This window comes from Sarcophilus harrisii, chromosome 2, assembly GCF_902635505.1.
Source record: "Sarcophilus harrisii chromosome 2, mSarHar1.11, whole genome shotgun sequence".
Classification (NCBI taxonomy): domain Eukaryota; kingdom Metazoa; phylum Chordata; class Mammalia; order Dasyuromorphia; family Dasyuridae; genus Sarcophilus; species Sarcophilus harrisii.
The window spans coordinates 582,808,740-582,835,352 of record NC_045427.1 but is presented as its reverse complement, the minus strand read 5'-3'; the positions used below and the strand labels follow the sequence as shown (position 1 = coordinate 582,835,352).

At 34.2% G+C, this 26,613-nt stretch overlaps 1 protein-coding gene across 9 annotated transcripts in view; it reads left to right on the top strand.

Annotated features, from left to right (window-relative positions):
* The window catches only part of CHST15 (carbohydrate sulfotransferase 15), a 128,001-nt gene that overhangs the window by 56,948 nt on the left and 44,440 nt on the right, over positions 1 to 26,613 (top strand). For all 9 annotated transcript variants that reach the window (XM_031956011.1, XM_031956016.1, XM_031956007.1 and 6 more), the window contains 3 exons: positions 17,773 to 18,871; positions 19,987 to 20,326; positions 25,020 to 25,166. In XM_031956011.1, the coding sequence (XP_031811871.1) occupies positions 18,332 to 18,871; positions 19,987 to 20,326; positions 25,020 to 25,166 (1,027 nt within the window). In that variant the 5' untranslated portion in view covers positions 17,773 to 18,331. The remainder of the gene's footprint in view (positions 1 to 17,772; positions 18,872 to 19,986; positions 20,327 to 25,019; positions 25,167 to 26,613) is intronic.

Below are 26,613 nucleotides of genomic sequence, written 5' to 3'. Positions count from 1 at the left end.
TCCAGCCACATCCACCTAATCTGAGGGATCCCCATAGTCCAAAGGTGTTTGCACTTCAGATAGGTTAATACCCAGCCTAAGATCTTTCTTCAGATTTTTTTGAGTTGTATCAGGAGGACCTCTGTTCTGCCCCAAATGTTCTTTTCTATGTTCGTCTTGAGGAACAAATTTGTTCCATTTTTTTTTGGGGGGGGAGATTGGGAAAGCTTGTTATTTACCAACCTACTTCACCATCTTCCCAGATTCTTCCCCCCTGCTTTTCTATTATTAATAATAATTTTCATTATTTGTAGTATTTTTACTAAGGAGAGATTGCTAGGGAGTGGTCTTAGCATAATCTTTTCCATAGAAAATACTTAAAAGCTTGTTGCTTTCTGCTTCCCTTTAAAATCTGTATATTACTGACATACGCAAGCAGTAGTATGTTGGCAAATGTTTTAATAATAGGTTAAAGAGTGGGACCATAGGAGGAATATAAATAGAACATATTTTTAATTTAATCTGCATTATTAATATAGTCATCACCACTTTTTAAGCCAATCAGCAAGACAGAATATTAAGCCCCAACTTTAACTTTTGAGGTTTTCTATAGTGTCAGTGCTCACAGTGAAAACTTAGCAATCTGGGAGCCTTTGAGCTAGTTCTGCAATAGTTATTAAGTTCTGTGATTCTTTGACTTTAGATATTGTCTTTAGATCACAGAACAAGCCACATGTCTTTTTTTTTTTTTTTTTGCTCATCACTGCATAATTTCAAATGTCTTCAAACCTAAAGTCACCATTATTAATCATCTAGATGCTCACAAATTATCTAACTATGGTAGGTGTGTCATTATTTTCTCAAAAAGCAGAATCACATTTAATTATTAAGCAGAATTGTACAGTAGGAAGATCTGGGAGAAAGAGTCAGAAGATGGAAGTATGAATTTTAATTCAATCTCTAACCAGCTAAATAACCCTGGGCAACTCATTTTATTTCTCTGTATCATTATCTTCCACAAATGAAGGAATTGGATGCAAGTGATAAGAGTTTGCCAACAAATGTTGGGATTTGGGAGTATTTGATCCCAAATATATATTAGGATTATGGGCCAGTGTCACAAGATGTCTCAAAGGGATTTGTTGCTTGGATATTCTCTATATTAAGAGGCAAAGATTTTATTATGTTACAGGGTAAAATAATATGGAATTTTTTTGCAAAGAAAATTAATTTTAGCAATTAACAAGGGGAAAGATGTGTTAAATTACCTAGCACAACTCACAATTAATCAAAAGAAAGACAATAGTAAGGAGGAAAGTGTCTTTAATAAGTGACAAGTTCTCAGTGAACCCTTGACTCCATAAGGTGAACTAGATTCCTAAAGAAGTTTAGCAGAGAATGACTGACAGGCCCATCCTAAGAAGAATTTAGCATTCTAAAAAGAGTTAGCTATTGTGACGTTTAGCAAGAAGAATAAGCTAAAAAGGTGTTCACTCTAAGAAGAAAAAAAGTCACCATAAGACGTGGTAAGTTTTCTTCTGGAAAGAGTCTCCATAGATATTCCTTATGATCATTTCTTCAGGTGTTTCATTATAGAAAAAGACTGAGGGTACTTTAATTACTATGATTATCTCTGATGGGGAGAGATGGCATCAGATGTGAATAGCCAGGACAATGGATACAAATTTTTTAGACAAGGAAACAATTTGGAGAAAGAGACCTGAATTTGACACCAGAAGATCTGTATTCAAAATTCGCCTCTACTTCTTCATTCAATTCATTTCATGTTCTTCATCTGTAAAATGAAGAAATTGATCTATTTGATCTCTAAAAGACCTTCCACCTCCAAATTCCCATGATTCTGTGAGTTCTACTTTTACTTTTTACTGCTAGGGTCATGGGGTCCTCATGACCTCATGGGCAGGTCTTTAAAGACCTGTGTCTTTCTACCTCTTTGGAAAATGGAGATGACAGTATTTTTATTGCTAAATTCAACAAACTTGTTGCCAGGAAAAGGTTTCTTATTGAGTGGCAAAGTTGCATAAATATGAGCTGTTATTAATGCAAAATAGAGTTATTTAATTATCTTATTTTGCAATGGCATAGAAAACTAATTAAGAAGTTTTTCAGTTTGAATCATCAGAATTGATCATCCAGCCAAGGTCCTAAAGGGTTAATAATAAAATTAGTGTTCCATCAGTTTATATTTAGGTACTCTGTGCTCAAGTTCCAGAAACTAAATCATTCTTTAAAAAGCCAGATCATATGGTAGCAAACTGAGAAGGTTTACTTATATCTACAAAGGAGCAATTAATTGAATAGAAGTGAAAATATAGTAATAACTTCTGTATCATTCACTTAAAATTGTTTTTTATTTTTATTTTTAATGCACATTGCTTTATGAATCATGTTGGGCGAGAGAAAGCAGAGCAAAATGAAAATCATGGGAGAGATTAAAAAAAAAAAAAAAGAAGTGAACATAGCCTGTGTTGATTCACTACATTCACTCTCCTTAGTTATTTTTCTGGATGCAGATGGCATTGTCTATTCAAAGTCTATTGGGATTGATTCTTGATCTTTTGTTCTTACAGATGAATTTTGTTATTATTTTTTCTAGTTCTACAAAATTATATTTTGTCAATTTGATTGATATAACACTGGACAGTGACATACTTGGACAAGTAGACCAATTTAGGCAGCATTATAATTTTTTATTTTATTAGCTTTGCTTAGCTTGTGAACAATTGCTATTTTTCCAGTTGTTTAGATCTGATTATATTTGTGTGAGAAATGTTTTGCAATTGTGTTCATATAATTCTTAGATTTGTCTTGGCAGGTAGCTCCCCAAGTATTTTATTTTGTTTGCAGAAATTTTAAATGGAATTTCTCTTTCTATCTCTTGCTGATTGACTTTGTCAGTAATAGATAGAAATGCTAATGATTTGTGCGAGTTTATTTTATATCTTGCAATTTTGCTTAAGCTGTGCATAGCTTTGAGTAGATTTTTGGATAAATTTCTAGGATTCTCTAAGTACATCATCATATAATCTGCAAAGAGTGATAATTTTGTTTCTTCCTTGCCTATTCTAATTCCTTTAAGTTTTTTTTTTTTCTTTTCTTATTGCTAAAGCCAGCATTTCTAGCACAATGTTGAATAATAATGATGATAAATGGACATCCTTGTTTCATCCCTGATCTTACTGGGAATGTGTCCAGCTTCTCTCCATTACAAATAATGCTTGCTATAGGTTTTAGATAGCTACTGCTTATTATTTTAAGGAAAATTATCTTTATCCTTATGTTCTCTACTGTTTTTCATAGGATTGGGTGCTATATTTTATCAAAAGCTTCTTCTGTATCTATTGAGGTTACCATATGACTTTAGTTGGTTTTGTTCTTGATATAGTTGATTATGGTTATAGTTTTCCTGATATTGAATCAGCCTTGCATTCCTGGTATAAATTCCACTTGATGATAGTATATTATGCTGCTGATAAGTTCTTGTAATATCTTTGTTCATATTTTATTTAAATTTTTTCATTCAACATTCATTAGGGGGATTGGTCTGTAATTTTCTTTCTCTGTCTTGGCTCTTCCTGGTTTAATATCAGTGCCATATTCATATAATAGAAAGAATTTGGCAATACTCCTTCTTTATCTGTTTTTGCGAATCATTTACATAGTATTGTAATTAATTGTCTTTAAATGTTTGGTAAAATTCACTTGTGAATCCATCTGGGCCTGAAGATTTTTTCTTAGGGAGTTCATTAATGGTCTGTTCAACTTCTTTTTCTAAAATGGGACTTGCTAAAAATAATTTATTTCCTCTTGTGTTAATCTGGGCAATTTATATTTTTATAAATATTCATGCATTTTGGTTAGGTTGTCTTAATTTGCTGCCATACAGTTGAACAAAATAGCTCCTAAATAATTGCTTTAATTTGTTTTTCATTGGTGATAAGTTTACTCTCTTTATTTTTGATCCTTAAAAGAGACGTATATCTCTTTTAATTTGATCTATTTTTACTTTTGCTGTACTTGAGGTAAGAATTACTACCCCTGATTCTTTTTTTTTCTGTAACCCCAGGGGTCACTGAGGATTTTATTGTTTTAGTTTTCAACATTCATTTTTTTCTTAATTATAAGTTTTTATTGACAGGACATATGTCTGGATTATTTTTTTTTTTATCCCTTGCACTCACTTCTGTTCCGACTTTTCCTTTCTCTCTCTCTACCCCCACCCCTAGATGGCAAGCAGTCTTATACATGTTAAATATGTCATAGTATATCCTAGATACAATATATGTGTGCAGAACCAAACAGTTCTCTTGTTGCACGGGGAGAATTGGATTAAGAAGGTAAAAATAGCCTGGGAAGAAAACAAAGATGCAAACAGTTTACACTCATTTTCCAGTGTTCTTTCTCTTGGTGTAGCTGCTTCTGTCCATCATTGGTCAATTGGAACTGAATTACATCTTCTCTTTGTCAAAGATATCCACTTCCATCAGAATACATCCTCATACAGTATTGTTGTTGAAGTATATAATGATCTCCTGGGTCTGCTCATTTCACTCAGCACCAGTTCATGTAAGTCTCTCCAAGCCTCTCTGTATTCATCCTGCTGATCATTTCTTACAGAACAATAATATTCCATAACATTCATATACCACAGTTTACCCAACCATTCTCCAATTGATGGGCATCCATTCATTTTCCAGTTTCTAGCCACCACAAACAGGGCTGTCACAAACATTTTGGCACATACAGGTCCCTTTCCCTTCTTTAGTATTTCTTTGGGATATAAACCCAATAATAGCATTGCTGGATCAAATACCCGATTTTTTAACTTAAGATCAAACTTAATAAATTCTGTCCCATTATTTGCTCTGTGTCAAATGTGTTTCTTGTAAACAACACATTGTAGGATTCTGTTTTTAATCTACTCTGGAATTCACTTTCATGTTATGGGAGAGTTCATACCATTCACATTCATAGTTATGATTACCAGCTCTGTATTTCCCTCCATCCTATTTTCTCTCCTGTATATTCTTTTCTTCTCTCTTTCTACCCTGTCCTTTGTAATATTTTTATTACTCACTCGACCTCCTACCCAATCTCCTTCACACTTTACCTTTTTTTTTTGCCCATTTCTTTTCTTCCTTCTATTCTGCCCCTCCCTTTTCTTTCCTCTTTCTCATCCTACTTCTTTATAGAGTTACATAAATTTCTATACCCAACCTTCTTAGAGCCAAAACTGACAAAATCAAGCTTTAGATAATGCTCATCCCCTTCCATTCTTTCCCTCTATTGTAATAGGCCTTTTGCTTCTCTTCATGTGATCTAATTTGTCCCATTAAACCTCCCCTTTCTTCTTTCAGTACAGACTTTTTTCTACTCCTTAATTTCTTTTTTCTTTAATAGCATCCCATCAGAGTCAATTTATACCCACGTCCTCTGCCCCCTCTAACTGTACTAATAAAAGATGCAGTTCTCAAGAGTAATAAGTATCATTTCCCCATCTAGGGATGTAAGCAGTTTAACCTTTAAATAATCTACATTTCCCCCCATTTACCTTTCTATGCTTTTCTTGAGTCCTTTGTTGGTAGATTAAATTTTCTCTTTAGTTCTGTTTTTTCAATAGCAATGATTGAAAGTCTCTTACTTCATTGAAGTTCCATCCCCTCCTTTGAAAAATGATGCTGAATTTTGCTGGATAGTTAATTCTTGATTGTAATCCTCACTCATTTGCCTTCTGGAATATGGTATTCCAGGCCCTCTGAGCCTTTATTGTAAAAGCAGCTAGATCCTGGGTAATCCTGATTGTTGCTCCTTGATATTTGAATTGTTTTTGTTTGGTAACTTACATTATTTTTCCTTCATATTTTAGTTCTGATGTTTTACAACAATGTTCTGTGTGGTTTTCCTTGTGAGATCTCTTTCCAGAGGGGATTGATGGATTCTTTCAATGAGTATTTCCCTCTCTGTTTCTAGATTATTGTAGCAGTTTTCCTTAATGACCTCTTATAGAATGCTATCCAGGCTCTTTTTTAAAAAAAATATTTTATTTTTGGTTATAGCCTTCAACTATGCCAATATTTTTTTTTATTGTCTCTTCTATATCTATTTTCAGGTTGACTGTTTTTTTTTTTTTTTTTTAAATGAGGTAGTTCCTATTTTCTTCCATTTTTTCATTCTTTTTACTAATTTTTTCTGTTTGAATCATTAGTTTCCATTTGCCTTATTCTAGTTTTTAATGTGTGACTTTCTTCAGTTAGCTTTTGTATCTCTTTTTCATTTGGTTAATTCTACTTTTGCAGGTGGTGTTTTCTTTAGTGAACTTTTTTTTTTTTTTTTGCATTTGGCCAATTGTATGTTTAAAGACATTATTTTCTTCTGTCATTTTTTTTCCTCCCTTTTCCAAGTTGTTGACTATTTCTTGCACCTCTCTCATATCTTTTCTCATTTTTTTCTTCTACCTCTCTTATTTGCCTTTTATAATCTTTTAAGAAACTTCTTTGGACTTGAGACCAACTCATATCACTCTTTGATATTTCTTCTGTAGACATTTTGTCCTCATCTGAGTTGGTGTTTTGGTCTTCCTTATTACTATATTATCTTCGATGGGCCAGGTTCTGTTCTGTTTCTTGCTCATTTTTATTCCTTTTCTTTTGTTTTTTCCTCTTTTTTTTTTTTTTTTTTTTAAACTTTTATAGTTGAGCTCTGCTCCTGGAATAAAGGGGGCACTGTCACAAATTTCCTCTGCAGCTTCGAGCTGTGGCTTGGAGTACAGGAGTCCCTTGTGTTTGCTGGGGGTAGCTTTTCCTGCTCTTTTCAGGAAACTGTCTGGTTTCCCAGAGTCTGTCTTTTGACTGGGGACTGGAGGCTGCCTCATTGATCTTCTCCTCCTCTGATCAAGACTGAGGGTCCCAGTTGCTGATTTGTGTGATTAAGACCCTCTCACCAGCTTTCTCAGAATCTGTCTGAGCTAGGCTGAACCACTTTTTCACCCCACTGAGACTGTCCTTTCTTGAAATCTTTTCAATCTGTCTTGAGCTGAAGAGTAGTTTCATTCCATCAAACTCTTCAGAGGCTTGATTTCACATGGTTTTCTAGGGAAACTAGGAGAGCTTGAGCAGCTTCCTGACTTTACTCTGCCAGTAAAACTGACTTCACCCCTGCCATTCACTTTTATGAAGCTAAAAGTGTTAACATAGATTTCAAAAAATCGGCAATGTTGTTTTATTGAGTAAAATGTTAGATGTTACACAAATAAATGGCTTCACTTTTTAGCAAATAGTATTAAAGAGTTTTAGTTGTTTGAGGTAATATAGTACTTATGTGTTCCTTGAGGAATAGTTTTCCCTTTTCTTCTTTCTGTATCTTAGATTTCTAATATTTCCTTCATAAATTTATTGTTTCAGTTGAAATTTCAGCTGGCTTGCTTTATCTGTCCATCTATTTCACATTCAGACCAGTTTTTGTCTTTGTATTGCTTAATACTGTTAGGTAAACAAGCCAACATCATTATATTTTCTTATTTCAGTCTTGGCAATAAATTTAGTATTTTGTGAGTTGTCAAAGTAAAACAGACACAGACCCAAATCCAGACAGTTCAAGCATAAAAATCACCAAATGAGAAGATGACTTAAAAAAGGTGTGAGATTAAGACTGACTTTTTATTTTCATTCTCCCTTTTATTCTCCCTTTTGTTCTATGTCCTCCATCCAGCAGAAGAGAAAAGGGCACTGTTTCTCTTACCTTTTATACACAGCAAAACCCCACTAGAGATTTGAGGGGGGAAGAGGAAATTATACTTAGGATCTGGGTGAGCTAAGCGGTTTGCCTGAAGTCAAAGTTCTTTCCTGTCAGTCTTCCCCACCCTCCCTCAACAATCCCTATCTATAAGCCTGTAATTCATAATGGCCCCTCCACTGATAATATTCTACCCTCACCCTTGAAATGGAATCTAAATTCAAACTTTTCATGAATCACTGAAGAGCAAAGAGCCATATGGATCACTTATCTTACTATTTCATGCATATACCAAACACATATACATATATTTAACTATATGTATCTTTGTGTGCATACATATTTATAACTCTGAGTGCCTTTGAATGCTGAAATAACATATCTCACACACTGATTAAAATTATACAATATACTATGATGGACATGACTGAGGAGATAATTTTGTTTAACAGTCTATTGAGTTAGATGGCATAATGGATTGAGCACTGGGGTTAGAATCAAGAAGACTCTTCTTCAAATCTGAATTCAAAACAGAGTTCAAATCCAGTTCCAGATATTTTATTAGCTATGTGATCCTGGGCAAGTAACTTAATTCTGTTTCCTCAATTCCTCATCAGTAAAATGAACTGCAGAAAGAAATGACAAAGAACTGTAAAATTTTTGCCAAGAAAACCACAAGTGGGGTTATGAAGAATCAGAATTTGAATAATAAATAAAAAATTGATGATTTGAAATCCTTTCATCTGACTCCAAATCAAATGCTCAGTCTACTTCCTATTTGCATCATACCTCCATGTTACTGTAATTTTCTTAAGATTCACATGCCAAAGAAACTTATCTTATTGTCTGTCATAGAAAAACAAAGTGGATGGAAAACTCAATGATCATGTTATGACATAACATTGGTTGGATTGATCCTGATTAACCCTATAACAGTCTCCTAATTGGTCTCCCATCTTTATGTTTCTAGTATAATACATTTTCCTCATAATGATCAAAATGGTTTTCCTTAAGCATAACTTTGTTCCCCTTCTGTTCAATAAATTCCAGAGGCTCACTTTTTCTCCTAGGATAAACTATCTAAATTCCTCTGCCTGGCATAAGGTACTTTTAATAAATGCTTATTTCCTTCCTTTCTTCCTGTGTGGATTTTAAAGACCTTCACAAATTGGTCTCAATATATCTTTCCAGTCTCATTATACATTTTTCCCTCCCTGAAGTTTAAATTCAGCCAAATTGGCCTTCTCTCTACTTGTCACACATGACACACTATTTCCTGTTTTATGCCTTTACAACAGCTGTCCCCCATGCCTGGAACATGCCTCTTCTTTACTTTTGCCTCATATAATCCCTAATTTCTTTCAAGATGTAGTTCTAGCAATACATAATGACTTCCTTTGCTCCTAGCCCCAAATTCTGTCTTCTCTCACTATCTTGTATTTAAGTGTTTTTTGTTTCTTTTCTATTTTCTTTATATATTTATCCTATAAACAATTATATATGTGCATGTTATCTCCCCTGATAGAATATAAACTCCTTAAAAAGTAAGAATTATTTATTTTCTTTTTCATTTTTTTTTTTTTTAATCTTTGGAGTCTCAAAGCCTAGCACAGTGGCTGGACTCATAGTAGGTGTTTAATAAGTGATTATTTATTGCTTGTGTTAGTCCATGGCTCTCTCCCTATGATGACCACGTTAGCACCCAGGATACCTTAGAATCAGCCAGAGTCAGGATAAGCAAAAGTCCTTGGTCTTTATTATTGGTCTTTAGAGGTAGGATTGAATTGAATGGAAGCAGAATCTCTGCAACCTTCCTCCTTCCTCGTCTACCAAAGTGACACAGGGGAAATCGACCACAGTCACAACATATGAGGTATAGGCTGTTTAAAAAAAAAAATTAAAAAGCAATGCTAGAACAGATGAAAAGAATACTCCACCCCCTAGTCCCTCTTACAATTCTCTGTATGCTTATAGAGTATAATCGGTAATTAGCCTTAAGTGCTCCATTGTCCAGACCTCAGTGCATGAACTCAAGTTTCAGCCCTCTATATCTCCCTGCCTTTCTATGTATATTTATGGTACTCATGTACATAGAATGCCTTGGATATTATAGTGAAATAATAAACTGGGCTCAGAATTGAGTAGGAGGAGAGAGAGAACAGAAAAAAGGTGAGCCAGTCTTGTATTAAAATGGACAATACCATCTGTATACATTGACCTGGTTTCCTGGAACTCCCATGTAAATACACCGTGTTCTCTCTTAGGTACTTAGATAGATAGCTGAGGCATGGTGGCCAGGTGAATTCAGTGATGATTATGCATACCCTTGCATCACTCTTGTATATACCATTGACTCTTTGTGTCAATAAAGCATGTAATTATATTAAGGAGTGTGGGATCTGTGCCTGTGTTCCTTGAGATCAAAAACTACTTATATAAGAGGAGACTTCAGTATGCATCTTGAGTGACATATTGACATACACTTGAAAAAAAATATTAAAAGAACTAAAGTAAAGCCTCTCATGTGATCAATGGATCTTTTCTTCTGTATTTATGGAAGTAATTGAATTAGAAGTGCATATATTTATAAAGGGTTTTAATCTGCACAATGGGAGAAAATACTCATATTGATGGAATCATCAAGTCTTCAAATTATACACTAAAATTCTGTTCTAATGACTTATCATCGCATGGGGGTGACACAGAGGCCTTTTTAAAGAAAACTTTATGACTTTCTGTCCTTATACTAAAAGGTTCCCCCCTGTCTTTCTCATTCTTACATTTTATTTTAGTAAATATTCTTTCTTCCCCTATGTTAAAGACAATCCCCTGATTGTCCTTTCTTGCTCCTGTCAGTTCACGTCGCTAGTGGCCACTTCTTCTAATATCCTGCTTCTAATTGGCCTTTGTGATGAGGAAACAAGTAACCAAATATATATATATACACAGACACACACATACATACATGTATTTTTTTACTAAAACAAGTACAAATTGGATTCAAAGTGAATTCCTATGAGCAAAGCATATGTACTTCAGGATATTTTTTTTGCATATTTCTTATTTATTGGCTGTATGTTACAGTTTTTAAAAGTGCTTTATAAATAAAAGACTTCATGGTAAGTTTGAATAGAAAGCTAACCTTCAAATTAAAAGGCAGCAAGGCTGTGTGTGGAGAAAGGTCTGGGCTTGGAGAGTAAGGAAGAATGGAGTTCTGTTAGCCATGTGACCTTAGGCAAATCACACTTACCTTTATTTGACCCCATTTCCTCATCTGTAAAAATGAGAAGGTTGAACTATTCTTATTTATTTCAAGGTTAATAAATGGCACTTAATGGGTAAACCTGTGTTTTAGGAAAAGCACAGATGGTGTTGAAGTAAATGCAGAGGGGACAATGTGTTTGGAAAAAATGGTAGTTACCAGGGGATTACATTAAATGAAGAACTTGGACAACAGAAGGAAGCAAGGTGGAAAATTAAAAAAAAAAAGAAATTATAGGAACTATAGGTAGAGACAGAGTGTAATGACTTCATAAAGAGTCAGAGAATTCTCCAAATAATTCTATATAGAATGGCAGTCAACGATAAATATGTGTTATAGTAGAGAAACTCTTTCCACCTGGCTTTCTACTATTGTTTTATGAAAATGCTTTCAATATTACTGAAGGAACAATTTAAGGAAAAAGCATCAGCTCAGTGATCTTTGGCTGAAAAGTATTATTTTCATGTCAATTGCTTCTTTTACTCTCTGAGGTACAGAGGCAAAATATTATGCCTTTTAAAACTCACCAAAGCCTTAAAACTATTCTTTTCATCTGTTCTAGCATTGCTTTTTAATTTTTTTTAACAGCTTATACCTCTTATGTTGTGACTATGGTTGATTTCCCCTGCGTCAAATGGCTCCCAAGTGCCTTTAATCTTTCATTTCTTCCATGTGTTTTTTATAAATTTCCTTCTCCTTCCTTCTTTGTGTTTTGTGAGCAAGCCTACCAGAAACAATTTTTATTAATTAGATTATTCTAATGTAAATAATGTGAGAGAAACAGAAAGACAGGCAGAGAGAGACAGGCACAGAGAGACAGAGACAGAGGGAGAGAGAGACAGAAAGAGACAGAGAGATACAGAGAGACAGAGACAGAGAGGGAGAGGAATCTCAGGAATATGAATACTTTTGGTTATCAATTTATGATATACTCAAAGTAATAGATAACAATTCCAAAATGTAATTACAGAACTTAGGTTAAAGTTACCATTTTCCTTCATCAAACAAAAAGGCAGTTACATAACTTTTCAGTACGCCCTTAGAAAAATCATTTTCTTAAAATGATTCAATCTGGTTTTTATTCCCTTTAAGGGATTCTCCTTTCCAGTTGGTCAGAGGTGAATTCAAAATATACTTTTCTAACTGAAGTAATCAAAGATCTTTTTTTTTTCTTTTCTAAGTTTGATCTCTACCCTAAGGTGCTTTTCAGAAAAGATTCCTTTGGTGGGGGGGGTAATCTGGAGGGACTGGAGCAGAACACTTCCAGAATGTAGAGATAAGGAAAAGTAGATAGACTAGAATGAGTTTCAACTGCTTTCTTAATATTTCAAAATGGGTGAGGGAGGGGATTTATTCTGCTTCAATATTTCTTATACTATGTTAATCAGATAGTACCTCCCAGGTAATTAATTGCCTTCTCTCTTCCACCCTCTCCAGCCTAAAGGCACCTTTGTTCTAGTTATTGGACATTATTCTGCAAGTAAGTACAATTCTCTAGATAGGGTTTTGATAATAATTTGTTCAGAATCCCAAGGTCATTTGAGCACTTTGACCATGTCATACAAAGCACCCTATAATATGTTTGTCTAAAACTGGAAAATATTTCTTATGTTGATGAACATTTCTCAAAAGACATTCCGATCTATGATAGTTAAAAGAGAGATTTCACAGTCACTAAGCATAATTAGAAGGCTTTCTGTTTTATATGAGGGTAATTAAGATACATTTTTAAACATAAAAGAAATTAATGTAATTAGCAATTTTATTCCTCTCTCCCCAAAGGGTAAAAATAAATGTTGTGCCTAAATGAGACTATTTGTTTAAATCTATTCACATTCCTCTTGAACTTTTCAGGCATCTTTCTTCTGCCATTTCAGCATATATCTGTAATAATTTAATAAGTTTGCTAGGGTGAAATTGGATGCCCTTTATTGATCTAACACTGAGGGGGCATTCAATTACTTAATATAAAGTGGTATTTCTGGGCCTCTCAATTACAATTTCTTTATAAATGGTTTGCTAATGATACTTCTGTTGCATAGGTTAATACTCAGGCCATGAAAGCAGGGAATGAAAAATGGAATGCTTTCTATTTTAGGGAATGTAGTCTAATCTCTTGTAATTGATACAAAGTACCAATTATTATAGTATATCTCCTTAGGGTACAAAGTGTAGCCAAGGTTTGGATGCTTTTTAATTGAAGTTTTTGCTTAAATATTCTTTAGTTTAATGAATGAATTTAGGTGTCCAGTTTCCTTTGTAATCTGCCTTGTGATTGATAGTAAATTATTGGAGTTACAAATAAATCAACTAATAAGGAAAATAAATTAATTAATTTTGAGTAAAAAGAGGAATCAGTGCTGTAATGTACTTTAGTTTACCTCTTTATTGATAAGAAATTATTTAAAATCAATGTAAAAAAATCTTTTTTTTTAAGCAGTGTAGTCAAATACAGTTGTTCTTGTCGAATTTTGTGAATTCAAAAATTTGCAGTAACACCTAATGGGTAGATGCCTACTCGGAGTAAATAAGGTTTGGGTTTAAATTCCATATCTGATACTTTTAAGCTGCTTGATCCATGACTAAATCACTTAATCTCTTTTAGCCTCACTTTCTTCATCTGTAAAATGGGGATAATAATACTTATAATACCTATGTCACAATATTGTTTTGAGCCTCAAATGAATGAAGTGCTTTGCAAACTTACATACATAAATGTCAGTTAGGTTTATTATCTGACTATATTTGCTTTTTTGGGGGGAAAGATAAAGGTAATCTTTACCTTCCTTTTATTAATTGAACTTTGTATGATAAAATGTACAGAATGCTTGGCTAGATGTCCAAACACATTTGTGCTTTGTCTAGTCATTTTCCTTATTCTTGGGTTAATTGAGTTAACATGGAGTCCAAATTCTTCATCTTTGAAATCAGGATAAATAACACATGCACCATTAACTCAAGTTATTGATTATTAACTCAAAGTCATTGATTGAGAGATTGTTCTAGAAAATACTTTGTAAAATAGAAAGTTTCAAATGAATGTACTTCCTTAATCCTTTTATCCCTTTCATTCATATTTAGGAGAAACATCATAAGGATAGAGTTGCTGTTTTTTTTTTTTTTCCAACCTTCTAAATCAAAGTGTTATTTGCTTTGTGAAAAGAGAAAACTTGTGAAAATGCATCTCATGGCCTTAAAAGAGAAATACTTTGAGTAACTAATGTTAACAAGGCAGGTTATAAACTCTTTTTGTTAAGCCTTCCAAGTTGGAGATGAAAGATTATAGAGATTTTCTTCCTTGGGCTTGAAAGAAAATATCATTGTTCATAGTTAGGAATGTCTTTAGTTCAGATGGGATACATTTTTGTCTTTATAGCTTTGTCTATGATCTTCATTCATTCAGACTTTATTTTAGCCAACAGATGGAAGGGTTCTGGGTGAGGTCTTATAAGTGAGTATCTCTTTTGTGTTAGTATGTTTTGTCTTTGCTTTAGCCTTTGTTACAGTTTCTTTTAGCTTTAGTGAAGAAGGGCAGGTCATCTTTTTTTTTTCTCCATAATCATTGAGAAAGTTGTTTTTGACCAAGAGACATCTCAAGACTATTGGAGTTGGAACTCTTTCTAGTTCTGACATGCTTCATTCAGGACATTTTAAAAAGGCCTAACAAGGGCTGTTTACGTAAATCCTTATTGCTCAGACTGGGAGTGTCAGTGCTATAAGTGGAGGCAATAAAGGATCATTGTGAGAGAGGGAATCCTTGGGAAGTGTGGGTATGGGGAAGTGGGGAATCCTATCCATAGAACTTTCTCAGACTCTTGTAAGTAGTACCAGTTTGACCTGGTTCATATTCTTCCATGTCTCTCTCATATTCTAGTCATTTCTGACCCAAAGCCTCTGCTGCTTCTGAATTTATGGGTCATTAAAAAAATAATAAACAGTTCCTTCATTTATCTTGCTATGTTACTTATTTACACTCTGCAAAGTAAAATAATAAGTAAATAAACAAAAATCTTTCCAGCATGAGTGAATTGGAGGACTATACTGATGAATATATATTCATATTTGTATATATATATGTATATATATATATACTCATATATAATCATATTCATCATATATATTCTCATCAGAGAGCAAGAAAGAGAGAGAGAGAGAAAGAGAGAGGGGGGAGGGAGGGAGGGAGAAAGAGAGAAATTGTATTCTAGGCTTGTAAGTTAGCAATTATAAAGGCATGGAGGTGGGAAATGGGCTATTTGTGTGTGAGGAGAAGAGAAATTCCTTTTGGTTCACAGAGTGCAAGAAGAAGAGTACTGTTCCAACAAGGCTAGAAAGAGATGTTGGGACCAGATTATAAACAAGTAGCCACAACACTGACATGGGAATCTGGAGGTTAGACCTCTTTAAGTGTCAGAACATTTAAAGTAACTGTGCCTCTGTTTCCTCATTGGAATGGAAGGATGATGTCCATTGCCACTCTGACACAGCTGTTTCCCATACAGGAAATTCTGACAACAACTGGAAGCTGTGCATTATAAGTATTCTGTTAAATCAACAAAGGAGGGCAGTTTTTAATAATCATACATCAAAACAGAAAGGACATCAGTGTGTTCATTGTGTTAAACAGAACAAATTATGTACTAACTCTGTGCCCAAACACAAACCTGTTTTTTTTTTTTTTGAAGTAGAATTTGACAGTATATGTTTGTGTATTTTTAGAAATTGAAAATACAAAAAAATTATTCTTCCTCTTGATGTGCTATAGTGCTCAGGAAGATGGAGCCATAACTCTTAAGATTATCTGGCCTTAACCCTAAGGCCACCTGCCCTTGGGAGTGTTACAGTTCCATAAACAATGCTATATTGTCAGATAACCATCTGTTAGTCAGTAATAACAAAGTTTCTGAGACAGTAATGAGGTGAATACCATACTACTTCTCAATTTTACCTCTAAGCCATAAAAGTAATATATCAGTGACATGAAGCATTTGAGCTCTCTATCTTTTCCCTATAAATTTATCTTCTTGCTCCTGATTCTCTGCTAATTTCTTTTGGAACTTGACTTGGTCTTAGCAGCGTAATGAAATTTTGCCCCTTAACTTGAAGACAAACTTGAGTTTGCAGATTCTTTCACCATACCTGTGACACCCATCACTCTAATTAAATTGATAACTTTCTGAATTTTACTTGAGTATAACTTTGACTATTAGAAGAATGGACTTTAGAACTCAAAGACTAAGTGACAATTCTCTTCTCTTGCCTTTTGAACTAATTTCTGAATTAGGTATTTTTTTAACCAATAAAAAGATAGATAAAAATCATAGAATATTAGAATTGGAAAGAATTTTAAGAATGTAATTTTCTTGGATCCACATTTTATAAATGAGAAAACTGAGGCTCAACTTAAATGATTAACTTCATGCAACAGAGCTTGTTATTGGCTTGCCTTGGATTAGAAACCAGTTCTTTGTGATTTCCAGTACTCTTGCCTTTCACAGCTTTCTTTTGGCAACAGACCATTTACAATCATAGCATTCTGTTAAAAAAAAAAAAGTCTGAAATTTTATGACTTCCACTGATGATGAAAATGAAAAATTGTTTCAAGGTCTGAAGTATTATGTTACTTATAGGGATCCTACATATTGGATATTGTTGCTGAATATAATTGTCTAATAACTTAAAGTCCAGTACTTTTTGGATGGAGTATTCTTCTTGCAAAAGAAGACTCTCCACTCTCTGTTTTCATTAAGTATGACTTTCTTCCCTATATGACAATAAAAGTTAGCTATTAGTAAGAAGTTGCTGATTTTATTGGGGAAAAAATTCTTTTTTTTTTTTTAATCTTCTGTCTTCCTATCAGCCTTCTTCTTGCTCTTATTGCTTTGTAGTGATTAGAAATGGGAGTAATATTTTAATTCAGCCAAGCTCTATGCTCTGAGTATGCTGAAAAGGATTTCAGCATACCAAAACTCAGAGGTACAATAGTTTTCTTTAACAAGGCAGAGATGACCAAGAAAGAATTTTAGAAGAACTGAGTTATTTGCTTTATGTTCAAGGAGTGGGCAATTATTGGTGTTAGAAGAATGACTATGGGTATAGTCAGTCCCAAGGTACCATATGTGAACCACTGAGAATTCCTCCTAGAACGATCATTAGCATTTGATTCCTATGGGATCATGAACAATTTGCTAAGCCTTTCAGTTTCCTTTCCCATAAAATGGGTTTAATTATACTTCTAGTCCATTCCCTATGTAACAGACTTGAGAAGAAAGCACTTCCTATACCTTAAATCAAAGTTTCTTAAACTTTATGTATGGGGTTGTGTAACTGCATGTTGAGAGTCACAAAAAAATTTGGCAACAGGAAAAGTTATCAAATATTCTGCAAAGATTTAATTCTTTAGATAAAAATAAACAACTAAATTTATTTCATTAGTATGCAAATTTGTTTTCATCTTTAATAAATGGTAAAATTATATATGTATGTATGTGCTGAAAATTTGTTTTAAAATAATTTAAAAAAAATTTTTTTCATCAGTAAATGTTTTCTTTGTATACCTGTTTTACATACCTATATATCCACAGTAGTGAATATATTAAAAGGGGGGTCTTGAGCAGAAAAAGTTAAAGAAATCCTGCTTTAAAAGAACCCTGTAAATAAGTAGTTCTGTAAGGTTTCTCTTAATGCTATTGAATTGGATTGACTATCTTTGAAAGAAATTCATTACTAGATTACTAGACTATCACTTCCAAATAATAAGACTTTAAAATGTTTCATTTTAGGTAATCTGAAAGATTTTTAATGTTGTCTCCGAAGAAGACAAAACCTTTCAAAGATACTTTCCAGTAGTGAATATTTGAGAACACAGAAAAGGAGGAAACAGAATCTGAAAGGATCTCTCCATGGAATTTATACATCTCTGTGTCCATCAATGGGAAGAAAATGATGTCTTTTAATTTTTTGTGTCTTTCATCACACTTCAGTATCATCTCTTCCACCTCACTGCACACAATGGGAAAAACTTGAGCAACATTTCAAGCTATAATTTTGTCAGAAGAGTGTTCCATGACTGTGGTGAACTTTAACCAAACATGCCAACTGAAGATTTTTCTCTTATCCTTCCATTGGCATATTGGGCCTAACCAAAGAATGTGCTTGTGCATTCTCTAACTGTCTGGCTTCAGCTCCTTTTTATTTGTGATTTTTGTTTTTTTAGCTTTCCAACAAATCCATGTAATTACAAATTGTACTTAAAGTTTTACAATCCAATTTGCATGTGTTAGAAATAATTTTGATGGCTGGTCCATGGCTCATTGATGCAGCAATAAAAAAGGCAATACTATGAGGCACTGTGTTAATTGCTGCATACAGTTGTTACCTGATGACTTGCACCCACAGTGTTTTAGCTGCCGAGGACCCTATCACAGTCACCACAAGTGTCCCATCTGCAAAGGAGAAAAGATTCTGTTTCGAGTGGATAGCAAGCAGATGAACTTGCTTGCAGTTTTAGAAGTAAGGACAGAAAACAATGAAAGCTGGACTGGACTTTTTCGCTTCAAAAAGGGGAAGCGATGGAGCCTTGTTTGTGGATTGATAATAATGACTTTAGTGATGGCATCGTATATTCTGACTGGGGTGAAGCACGAACTCCTGCTTATACCATCATCATTACGTTATAGGAGTTTTTCCAATAATCCAGCTTTAGCGGATGATGAATACCTGAGGAATTTAAAGGATTTTCATCAACCCTTTTTAATGAATATTTCATATGAAAAATATTATCCAAACATTAAATTAATTATTAATACAATTACGTCAAAGGTTGAATTTACTACAAGGCAGCTCCCAGATCTAGAAGATCTTGAGAAACAGGAACTGCATGTGAGTATTCCCTGAACTTTGACTTCCTCTCATAGTGTTTCTTGGACTTTTTAAAAAAGTTTTTGTTTGTTTCTTTTAGTTTTAACTTTGATTTGGAGCACAAAGGCACAAATAATTAGGGAATGTAGCAATGGGAAATATTTTAGGAAATCATTCATTTTAACCATCCCACTTCAGAGATGAAAAAAACTTAAGAATATCTGAAGATTCTCTCCCAAGGTCATTCAGAGATTTAGGGACCAAGTCTCCTGACTTCTGCCCATCTGCTCTTTTTATCAAATGGCAGGAAAAGGCTGAAAATTCAGTATGAAGTTACGGAAGATGCTGATGACAACTACCTTTTCTAACATTTCCTTTTCCAGTGTCTTGGCTTGGAAATTTTTCCAATTTTGCAAACATACTCCCACAAGTAGCCTTAGTTAATCTCTGCTGCTGGCATGTTCAATAAATTTTAAAATCTCAGTTCAAACAGGGAAAACTTGACAACCTCCCCACAGTCAAGTGATATGGAACTTAAATAATGTGCTATTTCATTTGTAATGTCCCAAATGCCAAGACTAATAAATTTTTAAAAATACCCTTTTGATAATTGCTTTCCAAGATATCTTTCTTGAAAACTGATAATTGGGGCTGTAGTCATTCATGCAGATCCTATAATTCAGAATTTAAAAGTGGAGTTAAATTTGATTTTATGATTCTACCATGAGCTAAATCAGTGTTCCTAATCATTATTCTTGTCTCCAGCATTCCTGAACTTAATTAGTATCACAAATTTCAGCTGACTTGGTTTAATTTGATTGCTCTTTTATGATAGAAATGGGGGTAATGGTAGTCTGCCATTGACTTAGGTCATCACCTATCACTCTCCTGCTGATTTCTTTTTGTAAAAATTTAGTCCACTTCTCAAGAAAGTTATGAGAAAGGAAAGATAAAAAAAAACTGTCCATTATAATCTATTTTAATTTACTTTTATATTCAAGCATAATTAAATAGTTCCTGGAACATATATATTATAATATTAAGATAACTGTGGGGTTCCACCCCTTAACCAGCATGGTATTTATTAGTAATCAAACTTTTTAAAATCACCCTCTTTTTTTTTGTTGTTGTTGCAGATGTTCTCAGTAATCCCTAACAAATTTCTTCCAACTAGTAAAAATCCTTGTTGGTATGAGGAATACACAGGGAAAAATACTACGGATCCCTATGTGACCAACCTCTATGCATTGTATTCAAAACATTTTCGGTCAACCTTTGATTACCTCAGGAAAGAGTTTTGGAACCACTTGTACCATTTCAAAGAGAAGCACTACCGCCTTCGTTGCCTCCCTCATTTCTACATCATTGGGCAACCAAAGTGTGGGACAACTGATCTCTATGATCGTCTCAGATTGCACCCAGACGTGAAATTCTCTGCCATTAAAGAGCCCCACTGGTGGACAAGGAAGCGATTTGGTAAGTAAAGCCTGTTGGCCCATGTAGCAGTTCAATTTTGAAGGGTACTTTGCACCTGGCAGAACATTTTTGCATCTATCATTTTCTCCTTAGAGCAGCTCTTTTGGGAAGTTTTGGCAGAGGTTACATCTATTGGATAGATGAGGAAACTGGGATGATGAAGTTAGACACTTTGCCTAAAACCACAAAGCTATTTGCAGAGCTGGCAACAGAACCCAGTTTTCAATCAATCTCAATGGCAAATGACTACTGAATGGAAAGTACCTACTGCATGTGTGGTGATTATTACAACAGCAACAACAATTCTTGTGTCTCTCACACTTGAGCCTTACAAAGTTCTTTCCCCACATGAAATGGATGATAGACAAATAAGGAAATTAAGATTTTACAGAGGTTGTACGCCTTACTCATGGTCACACAGACCATATTACTGTGGAACTGGCTAGAGAACTCAAGGCTTCTGACTCTTAAGTCCCATGTTCTTCTCACTGCATTCCATTACTTTTTATAAAATGACAGACAATAACCTACCAATACTTATCATTATGTGAGATATATATATATATATATATATATATATATATATATATGAAGTAATATATTCAAAAGAACACTATCAGTCAGCATTGTGCTTTGGACATATACTGGTTGAGTGATGATGAACAAGTCATTAAGTCTCTGGTTGAGTGATGATAAATATAGTCATTAAGTCTCTCAGCCTCAATTTCCTTCTCTGTAAAGCAGGAATCATAGTTTTACAGATAAAGCTGATGAACAAATAAGAAATTAAGCATAAAAATTTTTATAAATACATATACATATGTAAAATCTATTATACTCATGTTTATAATCATAATAGCATTCACACACCATTTTAAGATTTGTAAAGCACTTTACATGTCATTTTTTTTTTATCTGAAGAGATAAGACATTTATACACCAAGGTAGCAGATGGCATGAACTCTCCTATTTCTATAAACATGAAAGTTCTAAATTATTTTTTCTACTTGAGGGATTAGAGAATATAACTTTGTTGGAGCATGCAGAATATGAGTGAAATAAGCATTTTATTAACTAAAAATCCTGCTAGTTTTGACCTTTTTCTAGCTATGGAAATTAATAATAAAGTTTCTCATCCAGTATATGAGGGTCATTCAAGATCAATATTTAGTTAGCTCCTGCTTATGGTATTTATTTTAGGTATCTGTGGCTGTCTGAGCTAAATGCAACTTGTACTAATCACTACCATTATGTAATCAACCATTGAGATGGCATATACTTGCTCAGAGGGTATCTCTTTTGTATTTAGCTCTTCCTCTATTTTCTGTTCATATGTTGCCGTATCACAGCTCAAATGTAGATTTTGATCATCAACTTTAAGAAACCTTATTTCTGGTCCAAACTCTACTATTATTTTTGTGACAGATAAAATCAGTCCATTGCTCCAAGCTAATTAGTCTTCTCATCTGTAAATTGTATTGAAGGTTGAAGAAGAGGGTAGGAGAAGGCTGACATTGGACTAAATGGTCTCTTCTGATGATTCTCTAAGTCTCTGATTCTGTAAGTTTTCTTTGGGCTGCTTTCTGCCCCACCCTAGCCTATTACCAAATGGCTCTCAGATCATTGTTTTATTTCCTTAACCTTTTCATTTTCTGCCAGGAGACATTTGGTCATTTGGTCCTAAAGGGTGATAAATGCTAATCATCTGCCAGAGTTTAGTATTTGCCAAGTGGGCGTTTTCATTAAAACTGAATTTTTAAAAGTTATACTTTTAGTACAAGTTTTACATCCTTCTAAGTATTTCTTCACTAACTTTTAATCATTTCTTTCACACTTAAAAGAGTGCCATGAACAGAAAGAGAGGGACTTTTCACTTGTGCTTTGCTAAATAATAGTTTTTAGGTGTGATGACTCCATGAACTTAGTTGCTCACTAGGTATTTTTGTTTTTGAAATTTTCTGTCAATATCTCATGTTTTATATGACTTTAATTTCCAAGTATAAATAGCCTCCCTTTCATATAGACATCTCACTACATCACCACTGCTGCAAAGAAGGGAGGGAGGTACATTTCTCATCTCTTTTTTTCTGGATCCAAGTTTATTAGACATTTTTGAACATTATCTTCTACATCAGAGAGCTGGATAGGTAGAAGAGAAATTTTTTATTTTTGCATTAATGATCACTAACTTTATGACATCCAAAACAGGATCCATGAGAAAGTGTTATTGTCCAGGTTTTTTTTTTAAATAGCTTTTTATTTACAAGATATATGCATGGGTAAATTTTTCAGCATTGACAATTGCAAAACCTTTTGTTCCAACTTTTCCCCTCCTTCCCCTCACCCCTTCCCCCAGATGGCAGGTTGACCAATACATGTTAAATATGTTGAAGTTTAAATTAAATACAATATATGTATACATGTCTAAACAGTTATTTTGCTGTACAAAAAGAATTGGACTTTGAAATAGTATACAATTAGCCTGTGAAGGAAATAAAAAATGAAGGCAGACAAAAATAGAGGGATTGGGAATTCTATGTAATGGTTCATAGTCATTTCCCAGAGTTTTTTTGCTGGGTGTAGCTGGTTCAGTTCATTACTGTTCTATTATGTCCAGTTGTTTTAAAGTCATATCCAACTCTCTGTGATTTTATTTTTAGGATTTTCTTGGCAAAGATATTGGAGTGATTTGCTATTTCTTTCTCTAGTTTATTTTGTAGATTAGGAACTAAGGTCAACAGGGTTAAGTGTCTTGGCTAGGATCACACAACTAATAGGTGTTTGAAGCTGGAGTTGAACTCATGAAGAGGAATCTTCCAGATTCTGAATCCAGGGCTCAATCCTAATGCTCCTTCTGTCATGAGAAAGTCAGGCCAGTCTATTAATTATGCTATAGAATGCTACTTTCTCATAACTTCAAAACATTTCTTCCAATTTCCCAGTTTATACTTTTCTTCTTTCTTTAAGCTTTGGTGATTATATTAAAATTTTTGGAATTGTGACATGATAAGTGAGGCAGTGCAAAGAGGGAACCTATACTGAGTTATAGCTCCATCACTGCTTAATTCTATGATACTTAGTGAGGCACATCACTTTGAGGTTTCATTTTCCTCATGTTCAGAATAGCATTAGACTAAATGATCTTCAAAGTATTTTCCAGGAATCTGTGAAATCTTATACTTAGATTTTATTATAAACAAAAAAGGAAGACATTTTGACTGTTTCTGTATTTATAAGTTGCAAAGCTTCTTGAGGACAGGGAGCATGTCTTCATATCCTTTTCAGTGTCTAGAATGTTGAAGGTACTCAGCAAATGTGTCTTTTTTTTTTTAATTTTCAATAGTATCTATTTTTCCAAAGACAGGTAAAGATATTTTTCAACATTCATTTTTGTAAGACTTTGTGTTCCAAATTTTTCTTCTTTCCTTCCTTATCCTCCCTCCCTAAGACAGCAAGCAATCTGCTATAGGTTAAATATAGCCAGCAAATGTTTTTTAAAATGAATTGAGAGGTAGCTTGGAATGAAAGAGAGAGTAATGATCATGTGGTCAAGAAAACCTGAGTTCAAGCCCCACTTCATGCTTATGTGTCTTTGAATAAATAATTTCTCATGTCTGGGCCCAGTTTCCTTGTCTGTATAATGAAGTCATTAGACTACATTAACTCTAAAGTCCATCTTAGCTTTAAATCATGACACTTTGAATGAATGATATCAAAATAATGTTAATGAAAGGACAGACAAATTAATAAAAATATTCAGTCTAAGCACATCTCCCTATCACTGGAGAAAGGTAACATTTATAATCATGATAGACTTCAAATTTGTCTATCCTTTGAATTGGTTTACATTCTCCTTATTGCTTTTTCTATTATGTGTAATATATGCCTCATATACTGCTCATGGCTAAGTTATTGCAAGTATACCTAAAGTTTACATGCCTCACAAAGTTCAAGTGTTTACAGTGCTTGAATAAGTGTAACATTTTGCTTAAAATCTTCTCTAACCTGGTTAATGATGTTTTCCATCATCCAAACTACACAGAAAATGATTTTTTTCCCCCACAGAAAAGTCAGTCACTTATTTAAACAGCTACAGATAAAGAGAATTTTAATCATGTATGGGCTTTTCCCCATGTGATTACCCTCCAGAATTTACCCATGAAAAACTGGTTTATTTTACTTTTTTCACTGACCTCCATTAAATCAGGAAGGGAACACCTATTATGCTCAGACAGAGCACCTTGCTGTGGGAGTGATAGCATTATAATTTTTCACATTTATTTAGCACTGGAAGCTAAATTACTGTACTAATCTCACACTTACTAGCAGTTTGGCCTTTTTACTATAGTACTAATCTCTTTTTTTTACAATAAGCCCATGAAATAGGTAGAACAAATATTACCCTCTCCTTGCTGATGAGGAAACATGTGGAGGGGTAATCATTTGTCCTGGGTCAAACACCTAGGACTTATTGGAGCCCCCTCTGACCCCGAAGATCTCTGCGCCTGCTATAAGGAGAACATATTCCCTTCCTGAATCTTAACAGCTAGTGGCCAGGGATTGGGAAAGGTAGGGCTGGGGGGGAGGGGGCACATTGAGCCAGTATGATGTAAGGGAGGTAGAAACATAGGGGTGGGTTCTTTCCTTCTTGTTTCTTTTCCCTATAACTCCCAGACTTTCCATTTCTGTTTAGGAATAGTGCGACTGAGAGATGGGTTTCGTGACCGTTCCCCAGTGGAAGATTACCTGGATTTGTTTGACTTGGCAGCCCATGAAATTCATAAGGGACTTCGGAGTGATTCAGGGACAGAACACAGCAAGATGAATAATATTGTTATTGGTATGACACCTTCTGCTCTTGAAAGGGCATCTATTATTGTCTATATCAAAGCTTCTTAACAGTGAATCTGAATGTAGGAATTGTGAAATTATGATTTATTATCTATAAATGTTGGATGTGTGTACCTATTTTAGATACCTATATATCCAGGATCATGTAAAATTTCTCCAACAAAAAGGGATGTTGAGTGGAAAAAGTTTAAGAAACCCTGGGCAAGACTGATTATTTTGCTTAAGGGTATGGACAGCCACCTGCAAAAGTACCTGAAAATCCCATTCATGCCATAAAGGTTATATTAGACATGTACTAAGGGTAAGTTATCATCCTGGAACTATGAAGACAAATCAGTCTTTGTCAGTTCAGTTCAATTTGATGAACACTCATTAAGTGCCTACTTTATGCCAGGTGGGCAGCTAGGTGGTACATGGATAGATTGTTTGCCCTGGGCTCAGGGGGACCTGAGTTCAAATCCAGCCTCAGACATTTACTAGCTCTATGACCCTGGGCAAGTCTCTTAATCCTGCTTGCCTCAGTTCCTCATCTGTAAAATGAGCTAAAGAAGGAAATGACAAACCACTCCAATGTCGTTGTCAAGAAAACTCCAAATGGAGTTATGAAGAATTGGACACAACTGATTAAACATTAAAAAAATATTGCATGTCTTGTGTTGTCTGTTCTCAAGTGGTTTGTCTTTTGCCATCCATGACAATCCATTGGCTATTTTATTAAGTGCCTACTATGTTCAATGCACAGTCTAGTGGTAAGGATTAAAAGCCAAAGCCAAAATATATCTTTGCCCTCAAGAAGCTTACATCCTACTGAGGGCCAAGACCTGTAAGCATATATATATATATATGATAATTGGAGGAAGAGGGATATTGATAACTAAGGAGTCAGGGAAGTAGAGTCCTGAACTTAAGGATTTTAACAGAGAAATATGAGGCAAGAGGAGGAGCTCTTGTAAAAACACCCAGAACTAGAATATGGAATGTGGGCAGCAAGAAGTAAAATATTTGGGCTGCATGGTAGGCTGTGCAAACAGGAATAACATACCCCACAATCTAAACAGGTTTTAGGGAAAGACTCCATTGCTTTTTCTCTCCCCAACACTTATCTTTATACAAACTATGTAATCACTTGTGTCATTTGCTGAAAAGAAAAATGCTCCAGAGAATTCAGACTGTATTTGGTCTGAGCTATGACTAAATTTATTATTGGTATGTAGTTTTTAAAATGATGTTTTCACTTGTGGATTCATTGCTTAAATGGAGTGTTTGTGCATGACGGGGGTTTACAGATCTTCTTTTGCTTCCTATTGCCTTTAAAAGAAAAACCCGAAATCCAATTAACAGATTTTTTTTTTTTAAAAGCTATTTATTTGCTCAAATCCATGTATTTTGTTTGTCCTGTGGTTAATTTGATCATTAAACAAAATGAATATGTAATG